Raw genomic sequence first — 10,362 nt, 5'->3', positions numbered from 1 at the left:
GGCACTCGGGCGGGCGCGGTGTGGCCATGGCGCTGCTGAGGGGTGAGGATCCCGTCCCCCCGCGGATCCTGGGCTCCCTGAGGGGCTCCGGGCGGACCCTGGGGGCGGGCGGTCACTGCTTGAACGCTGTAGGGGCCCCCAAAGCGAGACAGGTGGTGGGGCCGGCAGGAATTACAAAGTAGAGCTTCCGAGAGCCATTCCCATGCCTCCGGGGGATCTCTCTCACCGCCGTCCCGTCCGTGCCTGCTCGGCCAGACAGCTGGAAGTAATTAGGAACTTCCCAAAAACACCAGGCTGCGTCGGGTCAGAGGTTGGGAATGAGATGCAGAGGGTGGGAATGATCGCCGTAGAGTGGGGAGAGGGCTCAGAGGGTGGGAGTGGGGTTCAGAGAGTGGGTATGTAGTCGGGGTGGGAATGGGGAGCACAGGGTGGGAATGTGGTCAGGGAGTAGGTATAGGGTTCAGAGAGTGGGAATGAGGTGCAGAGGGTGGGAGTGGAGTCAGAGGTGAGGTGAGAATGGGGTCCAGAGGATGGGAATAGGGGGCACGGGTGGGGAGGGGGTTCCGAGAGTGAGAATGCGGTCCGAAGATGAGAATGGAGTTCAGAGAGTGGAAATGAGGTCGGAGGTGGGAATGGAGTTCAGAGGGTGGGAATGGGGTTCAGAGAGTGGGAATGTGGTCAGGGGCTAGGAATAAAGGTCAGAGGGTGGGAATGGGGAGCCCAGGGTGGGGAGGGGGTGAAGAAGGTGAGGAGAGGATCGGACAGTGTCAGTCACAGCCTCTGTGTTCAGCACTGTTTTCTGCAGTAATTCACTGTTTGGCTCCCTGCGTGCTCGACTCAGCTGTGCTGCAGACAAACACATAGCAAGGGGTGCATGTGTGTCATGTAACTGGGAATTTGACTTGTGTGTCAGGAGCAATTTTTCCGTGGAAAGGGCTGTCTAGCCCTGGCACAGCTGCCCGCGGCAGTGGTGGAGTCCCCAGCCCTGGAGGGATTTAAAAGCCCTGTGGATGTGGCCTTGGGAGTGCTGGGGAATGGTTGGACTCCATGGTCTTAGAGGTCTTTTACAACTCAGATGATTCTGTAATTCTGTGATTGTCTGTTCATGTGCAGTGACTAAGTGACACCTCAACTGTCAGTGACAGGGAGTTTGTCACATCCAGGCCCTGCCTGTGTTAGCCCTGATAGTGCAGGATAAACTCCTTAAGTTGCCACAGCTCCTGGAAGTGTTTGGTGCAAAGAATTGATTTATGCTCTGCATTGTTTAAATTCTGTGACTCTTAAAAATGAGGTAAATACACCTTTTAAGACCTGTTCTTGGAATTTATTGCAATAGGGCTTTTTATCTATTTGACAGCTCTTTGCTACTTGACAGACTGAACTTAAATAATAACATACATGTCAGTCATGGTGTGAGACTGCAGTGCTAAGGCCTGTGTAGTCAGCATTGTGTTAATTCTGATGGTTTTGCTGAGCTGGATAGCACAGAGGGCACCTTGCCCATAATAGTTTGATTTTAGTTTTCTGTGCCCGCTGCAGGATTTTCTCTTATCTCAATCCACAACACTTTCATATACTGTTCTTGCTTCTCAACTTCCTTTTTTATGTTATTGGTTGTTTTCTAGGCTTTCAGAATAGGATCTGATGAAGAATTATTTTCATACTAAGTGCACTTGAGATATGTTGGAGGATTAAGTAGTGTTTCAGCTCCCTGTTTGGCAGCAAGTGGTTAACAAAACTGGTTAAAAAGATGTCTCAAATGTAGTGTTTGGTAAGGATTCAGAGTGATCTTGGCTTTCTTTCCCCAAAAGTTGTCAGATCTCTATGCATTTGGTACTATTCTGCTCTCATGCAATGTTCATCACCTTGGAAAATTGCAGAGGCTCTGGAATCTTTCTCTGATAATGTAGGACGAAGCTAATTAATGGGAATTTAGGAAGAGTTGTCAAAGGTCAAAGAGTCCTTTTTCAGTCAGGACTTCAGCCACTCCCTGCTGCCTCTCCTGAAGTTCTGGGGAGGGGGTAGCATTTGTAGGTGCCTCTCCAGTCAAGCAAAATTTGGCAGGCTCTGGAGTTATGTACCCTAAGGGAGTGTCTGTCTCAAGCTTAATTCAACATAACACAGACTGTGCTGCTGCTCCATCTTCTCCTCATGCTGGTTTCGCCCAATCTTCTCTCTTGAGTTATTGTTTTATTGAGCAGCCAGAAGGTGAATTCGGGCACAGGACTGATCCAAGTGAAAATGAGGCCCTCATTTTCTGCTGAGTTGGTGTTCAGCTGCCTCTGTTGTGTGACCTGCCCTGGTTTATTGGCCCCGTGGTGCTGTTGGGAAGTGGGCAGCAGTGAAAGAGAGAGAGGTGATGTTGATGTGGAAGGAATGTTTAAGGGCAAAGTTCTATCCTCGCCCCTGGACTGCACGTGAGGCAATGCCACGGTGGATGTGACTGAACAAATAATGTGGGTGACTGACAACCTGGCCAAGAGGGAGGAGAAGGAGTTCTTTTAGCTTGGTCGGGTCCCCAGGCTGGTGTGCAGCAAGGCTTTGTGGTCAGTTAGGGCTGGCACAATTTGGAGGAGGCAGGGAATCAGTGGACAGGGAGGAGTGGTGAAGAATGTGAGTATCAAGGCCTGTTTTGCTGCAGGAAAGATATGCTATGGAGGGAAGATTTATATTGGGTATTGGGAAGAAATGCTTTGCCATGACGTGAGCCTCTGGCACAGGGTGCCCAGAGAAGTTGTGGCTGCCTCTGGATTCCTGGAGGTGTCCAAGGCCAGGCTGGATGGGGCTTGGAATAGCCTGGGACAGTGGAAGGTGTCCCTGCCCATGGCAGGGAGTAGGACAGGATGATCCTTGAAGTCCCTTCCAACCCAACCCATTCAGTGATATGAGTCTGAGCCTCCTCCCTGAACATTTTAGATCTCTACACTTTGTTCAGGCCCTTGTCAGTGGGGAGCCTTGACCTTGACCAGTTTGGAATGTCCTTTTGTAGCAGTCATGCAGCCTGGGGTGCAAATACATGCGGCATGGAGGAGCACCCTCTCTCTGACAAAACAGCCAAGTAACACGGATCAGATGACCTGAAATCAGTGCTCACAAGCAGCTTAATGAGCAGGCATTTTCATTTGTCTGCGCTCTTACATCTGTATGTGTCCCTGTGGCGTTCCCTAAAATAGCTGGGTGTTTGATGGGAGCTGTGGAAACAGGGGACGTGAGCCACACGGTTCAACTGGGGGAAAGTTCACAGCCTGCCTCCCACTTGTTTTTCTGCACGTGGGAGCAGGGAGCCAGTGTGACAGGCAGCCAGGAGATGTTTGCTTTGGTTCAGAGGTGGCTTCCCCTGAGCCGGAATTTGTATCAACTGCTCCTGGTCCGTGCATTTGTACACAAGTGCTTGCACATGGTCTCCTGCCTAGTAAAAACTGGATTTTCTTCTCAGGAACCAGAAGATTCATGCTAAAGCAGTTTAGGTGGCATATATATTTTTGGTGGCAGGAGCGTGAATTTTTTGATTAGGGAAAGTTTTTCTTCTTAAGCTAAAGTCCTCAAAGTTGAAATGCATATAAAAAGTGTGTGGGGGGGGTTGAGCTTTTTTTTTTTTTTCTTTTTCTTTTTTTTGTGGAAACTGTTTCTGCATATAACCCAAAAATCTGCTGATTTTTCTAGGATGAGGGAATGGCCTCTGCTAAAAGCACTGTTCCTTATCTGATTTTTTCACAGGTGTCTACTACAGGATTTCCTTGATGTTACTGGCATGTTTTAAGTGCATTAGCACTAATTTTTGATGCATATGGCAGCCTACTCTGACTCCACGTTTGTATCCAACCATACTTTGTTGTCAAACCTCACTGTATTTCCAGAATCTTCCCAGCTTTTCTTTCTGGCTGTTAATTCTTCATGCCTTCCTTGTCTAAAGCACCATTTATTATTTATCTCAAGCTTCCTGTGTTCGTGTTACCTGTTCTTAAAAAGTTTCATGTGAATTTGGGGTGTCACCTGTCGCCCCGTTCTTTTAAGTTCTTCTGAGCCTTCCGATGTTTACATTCTTGCAACAAATTTTCTCACACCTTTTTTTTTTTAAAATACTTATAGTTTCGCATTCTTTTCTGGAGGAGGAGAAATTTGATGGACCGTTGGTTTGTCCATTGTCATTGGAGAGGTAGCACTGTCATCCTTCAATCCACTGTCACTTTTAAAAAATCTATAAATGTTGAAGTCAGAAATTAAACTGCCCTTCTTTTACCCTGGAGATTCCAGTGTCTGCATGGTTTTATTTTGTGTCCTGTAGCAACATGCACCCGCTGGAGGCTGGCTTGGCGCTCCCCTGGATGCGAGGTGCTGTGCCTGTGGATAATTTCTGCCCCCATTTAGGGGTGTGTTCACCGTGGGTCATTTCTGCCCCCGCTGCAGGTGTGTTCATCGTGGCAGCCAAGCGCACTCCCTTCGGGACTTACGGCGGGCTGCTGAAGGACTTCTCGGCCACCGACCTGACGGAACATGCCGCTCGAGCCGCGCTGGCCGCGGGCAAGGTGCCCCCCGAGATCATTGACAGCGTCGTCGTGGGCAACGTCATGCAGGTTGGTGGCCTGCAAAATCTCCTGCTCGGGGGCTGTTTCAGGCACCCTCGGTGTGGCCCTGTAGGCGGCTGCCTCGGGCTGGCAGCCAAAGGGGTGGAAGCGAAAAGGGTCAGTAGCGGTTTGCAGGCTAGTGTTTCTTGCTTGTGCTTGAGGGATGTGTCCTGTGTGATTTGGGAGCAAGGCTTTGCTTTCTTTTTTTAGTGCCAGAGGTAATTTAAACGAGGACGAGCTGACCTCCTAAAAGTGTGTGTCAATTAACTGGTTAGTTGCTAATCCCAGGTATGTTTCCCTTGTCTTAATGGCTCAAGCTGTGTGACTCAGTGATTAGTTTTTTTTCAGAGTTGCATACATCCCTTTCTATGTAAAGCCTGTAAGTGACTTGAGTCAATTTCTCCTGTGTTTTCTATAGATTTTTTGTTGAGTGAACGTGAGTTTTCTTTGAGCGGGAAGGATTTATGCTTTTATTGGCAGAGACATTTGGACAATCATATCTTTTCCAAAGAGGATGCTGTTTTATGCATTGCAGAACTGCAGTTACCCATACATACAAATGAGGATCTTTGTTTTAGGCAAGACAGCAAAGAACATTCTAGCTTTTTTTTTTTCTTTGTATTCTGATTTCACCATTACTATTAAGGGTGGGGACTTTTATTTTGCACTGCATGTTTCAAGGATGCAGAAGAAGCAAGTAGCTGAGAACTTGGACAATAAGCAAAGAAACTGGTAGCATTCCTTCTTTAGATTTTCAGCCAAGAGTGGCTTTAAATTATTCTATCTCCTACGGCTGCTATCTAAGCTTCTTTTATTCAGCTTTTCAATTTTGTAAGAGCTGTTTGTGGCCTATGAAAGCATTGCTGCACTCAGATCTCTTGTAGTGCATAAAAAATAGCCATCTCCTGATAAAGTTTCTTTTTATTTTGAAAGTTCATGTCTTTTCCTTTGCATCATACTTCCCCATCCCAGTAGATTTTTTTAAAATTCTGGTTTATTTATATTGTTTGATTAAACTTAATAAACTGTGAATGTGTGACTACTTCAAACTCTTTCAGCAGAAGTGTCTTGATTAATTTTTTTTTTCTGAACTTGCAATAGTATTGTAGCACTGTGCACAGAACTTTGTCTTTATGATACGTTTTAGCTTAGGGCATGTATCCCCGAGAGCATAGGTGTTCTTTCTGGTTTTGGGAGGTCTTCCTTGTTAGTCTGAGCAATATTAATTCACCGTAAAATAACTGCAGCTCACCCGGCAGGATCTGCCCTTGTGTCAGCCTGCTGTGGGGGTGCTGTTTTGAAAATAAAGGATAAGGGAAAAACCATAAAGTTGCTGACTTAACACACTTTCTTTAAAATGCATATTAAGACAGTGACACTTTCAGATCCTGCAGGAAAGTGTCTTCTTGAGCTGAATCAGAGTGCTTCTGGTGTGCGGTAAGATTTCTGCTGAACATGCACCATCTTCTTTTTGGGATGCAATTACACCATTCTGACTTTGCATCAAGGCTTTATTTTGCTTTCCAAACCAACGGGAGTGTGACAAAACCTCTTTCCTGTTCTGCCTGCAGAGCTCCTCAGATGCCATCTACATTGCAAGACACGTTGGTTTGCGAGTGGGAGTTCCCATGTCTGTCCCAGCCCTCACTGTCAACAGGCTCTGTGGCTCTGGCTTCCAGTCCATTGCCAATGGCTGTCAGGTACAAAGCTGTATTTCTGTGTCAGCTGTAGCTTTTGTCAGGCCTTTAGTGTGTAGAAACATGTCCTTTGTGTTTGGGATGAGTCTTCACATAGGTTTTTGATAGAGTTTTCTATTGTCCAACACAGTTTTTTGCAGGAGTTCAGCCACCACAGTGCCACATTGTGAGGTTGGTTCTTAAAATCCAAGTATTGTAGTAATTTTTAGTTTAATATGAGGAATGCAACAGGTGTTAGCTGTGAAATGGAGCTCAGCTGTGCTATAGTTGCATCTCACAATCCCGTTTGTATGGACTGGAATTACTGGACTCCAGGAGTCTTTCATCTCTTGATCATTGTTTATATTCTCACCTGGCTAGCTGTGAAGGCAGCAACTTGAGCTTTTTAAGTATGCTTTTGTTCAAAGATCCAAACCTCTCATGGGTTAAGTGGTTTATGGTGTCACTTTTAAAATAGAGGAGAATCAGCTTCTCTTTGAGGAGTTGGCCAAAACCATTGAGTCAGAGCACAGGGATTTTTATTTCATTTGCTCATACATTGCTTTTATGAATACTTGAACAAGCAGATTGTTTATTGTGTGGGATTTTTTTTGGTTTTCCTTGGCTAAAGAATTATTTTAGGTCTGATACTCTAGAAGAAAAATATGAAAATGTAGATATAAGGTTACATGTTTGCAATAACATCCACCCGACTGTTTTTCCTAGTGCTTTTTACAGAGGCCAGACACATGTTTGTCCACACTGAAAAAAAAATCTGGTGCAGAATGTGACCACTTTTACTGGAAGTATGGTGGTGAAGTCCTTTTCAAAGATGGCATTTCATCAATGCAGCCTGTGCTGCTTAGGTGCTCACAAAGTTTTTAGTAACAGTAGAGAGCATCTCAGCACTTATTGCTGCACACAAGGTATTAACTAGGAATCTCAAATGCATGTCAAGATCACAGAATCATGGAACTGTTTGGTTTGGAAGGCACATCAAAGGACACCCAGTTCCACCTCCCTAGCATGGGCAGGCACACCTTCTACTACCCCAGGTTGCTCCAAGCCATGTCCAACCTGGCCTTGGGCACTTCCAGGGATGGGGCAGCCACAACTGCTCTGGGGTAATTTAATTTTCTTTCATTCTAGTTCATAAAAAACCTCAAAGTCCAACTCAGTAAAGCATTTTAAGGAAGCACTATTTTTGAATGCTTTGATGGTGCATTTAAGAATTGGGGCTTTTAGATTTTGTGTGTTTTGCCATTGATGAATTAGTGTGTTTTGGGTACTTACTTTGGCAGCTACCTAGCTATTGTCTTCTAAAATTATGTCCCTTTTTTGAATTGTAAGATCTTATTTCAGGCTTTGAAGTGTAATTTGTGTTCCTTTTGAGAAGAGTGGGAGCTGAAAACCACAAGCACAACCATTTGTGAACCAAACCACACCAGCATGCAGGTGCCTGGTGTCTTTGTTCCTCTGCTCTGTCATGTGTGCACACCCATATTCTCTTCTTCCCTCATGGATGCAATCATTCTTTGCTGAAGGGAAGAAAAAGGGATGTGGCATGAAGGAGACAGACTCCACCATTAACAGAAGGGTAAACCCTTCATCCATGTACACACATGGCTAAGCTTGCACTCATTCTAAGTTCGTTGCTTTGTAGGTGACAACCTCTTCTTTTAAAACAGTTCTTATTTTCTTCCTCAAGCAGCCAGCTAAATCCTGGATGTGTTCTGTTTTACTGTGTTGACAGGAAATCTGCCTGAATGAGTCAGAAGTTGTTCTGTGTGGCGGAGCTGAGAGCATGAGCCAGGCTCCTTACGCGGTTCGGAAGGTTCGGTTTGGAACCAGATTAGGAGCAGAGCTCAAGGTACTTCCTTTGTTTTGTGAGCAAAGCATTGCTTAGTATCAGGATTGTAGGCACCAAATCCTTGAAAATTAAATTATTGGAGATTAGATCCAGACTTTGCAGTTTAAAGCATTTATCTAGTATTCAGACAGTATCAAAACAGTAGGTTCAGACCATTTGGTGAAGTGTGCCAGTTTTCCAGCTTTTTCAAAACCATTTTTGAGTTCCTGTTCTCTGTTAAACATACCAATAAACTCTTGGACACAAAATTTAGGTCACTTGCTACATTCTGTGTAAGTACTATGTACAAAATGTCTGCAAAGTAGAGGCACACACAGTTTAGGCAAGGCTAGTAATGCTGGCAGTAGGTAGAGAGACTGGTAAAGAGCATGTATACCTCCAAGCTGTGAGCATCTCTCAATTTCAAAGTGGAACCTTGAAGGTAAATCCATTGACAAATAAGTTATCTTTACATTTTCTTCTGAAGATAAGTCCTGAGTGAATACTGTGGGAAATGTGCAGCAGGATAAATTGATAATGTGTCACCACTTACTCAGTGGGTCATAACTGACATCAAAATGCAGAATTAGGATATTTCAGTGTTTCAGCCCTTTGGGTTTTTTTCCCACACCGTATTTCCATTGTGAAGATGGTGAATATGATGTCCTTGATTCTGTTCTTGTGGCACAGGTCCTACAGACTGCACCTTCACAAAGTTGCTGATACACCAAGTAGGTGCAACTGTGTTCTTACCATAAAGATAACTGAATTACACAATGACAGGTGAATGAATGCTGTATCATGCAGAACTTTACTGCTGACAGAGATAACAAAACCCATCTGAACTGACTGGACTTACCTTTATCAGCTTGAGTGAAGGTAAACTTGGGTATCTTCTCCCCTGAGATGTTATACCCACAGAAACCTTTGACTCTAGCAAGGAGATTTTACCTGACAGTAGAGAAAGAGCTAAAGAATCAGTAGGCTGTTGTGCCTTCTCACAGTGCCTCCCATTTCCTTCCTGGCAACCAGGAAGTTTGCTCACAGGACTCAAATAAATAATTAACACAGAAGCGAAATATGCTGAAATACTAAAAATCTATTTTTAAAGCTTTTCCCAAGCCTCTTGAGGCCACTGTGAGTGGAAAGAATTGCACTAGAGTGTAATGGAGATTAATTAGTGTAGCACACAAGAGCTTGCACACTGTTTTTCACTGTGTTCATTGTAATAAATTAGTAAATTATCTGTAGGTAATCTGAATTAACTTTACAAAGAGCCATTAGTTTCTAAGAGACTGCTGAACAGTTAGAAGCTGTCAGTAATAAATACAGTGTTGCCGTGCTTTCTGATTTCCTTCTTCTGATGTTCCACGCAGCTGGAAGACACGTTGTGGGAAGCCCTGACAGATACACATGTTAAAATCCCTATGGCAGTGACAGCTGAGAACCTGGCTGCAAAGTACAGCATCTCCCGGGAGGACTGCGACCGGTACGCGCTCAAAACCCAGCAGAGGTGCAAGGCTGGTGAGTGAATCGGGCAGGGGAAGCGTTTATGTGACACCAGTTTCAAGTCTAGTCAGTTTTTAGCATTGGTTTGAAGCGTTCTAAGGGTTTCTCTGGCCCTTGGTGCTCTTGTCCTTCTGTTTGCATGCTGTAATTTGTGATTTTGTTGGCCCCATGGCACAAATAACGCACTCTTAGGGGGGTTGACTTTGACAGTGTGCTGAGTGAGGGGTTGCACCCCTCAGAAGGTTTAGTGGGAGCCCCTTTCCACTGCCTTCCTGTGCCTTCCTCAGGGACATTCCTTAGCTTTTGAGGTAGCAAACACCACTGGCCAGTCACGGGTGAGCTCCTGCCTGAGCAGGATTCATGTTGATGAATGTCATTTGTTGGTGCCCCTCTGGTGGGATGCAGCATTGTCCCAGGCATGCCTGACTGCACTCCTTTCTTTCCACTGCACGGCAGAACAGTTTTCCAAAGTGACCCACATCCTTGTGTGCCAGCATGTGCTGTAATTCACCTAAATCCCTCTGCTTTCTTTTGCATATTGAAGGTTGTTCTTGAATGATTGAACAGTCAGAGCACATGGAATCTGAAGAGGGGATATTTGTTTAGGAGCTGTGTTTTAAACTGTTCTCTGGGTGGTTTACATGCCCAAAACTATAATTCAGAGGCATTCAGCTCTGAACCTACAATGTAAAAAGGAGCTGGAGCTGCTGCAGCCAGTGCAGAGGAGGCCACGGAGATGCTGCCAGGGCTGGAGCCCCCCTGG

The 10,362-nt window shown here is 45.2% G+C and overlaps 1 protein-coding gene across 1 annotated transcript in view; it reads left to right on the top strand.

Moving 5' to 3' along the window:
• The first annotated feature begins 6 nt into the window (after positions 1-6).
• The window catches only part of ACAA2 (acetyl-CoA acyltransferase 2), a 17,792-nt gene continuing 7,436 nt past the window's right edge, over positions 7-10,362 (top strand). The window contains exons 1-5 of the mRNA XM_005424198.3: positions 7-42; positions 4,408-4,574; positions 6,137-6,265; positions 7,995-8,111; positions 9,467-9,614. Of these exons, the coding sequence (XP_005424255.1) occupies positions 27-42; positions 4,408-4,574; positions 6,137-6,265; positions 7,995-8,111; positions 9,467-9,614 (577 nt within the window). The 5' untranslated portion in view covers positions 7-26. The remainder of the gene's footprint in view (positions 43-4,407; positions 4,575-6,136; positions 6,266-7,994; positions 8,112-9,466; positions 9,615-10,362) is intronic.

Source organism: Geospiza fortis, unplaced genomic scaffold (assembly GCF_000277835.1).
Source record: "Geospiza fortis unplaced genomic scaffold, GeoFor_1.0 scaffold488, whole genome shotgun sequence".
NCBI lineage: Eukaryota > Metazoa > Chordata > Aves > Passeriformes > Thraupidae > Geospiza > Geospiza fortis.
Note: the sequence above shows the minus strand (reverse complement) of the source record. Positions and strands in the feature narration are given on the sequence as shown.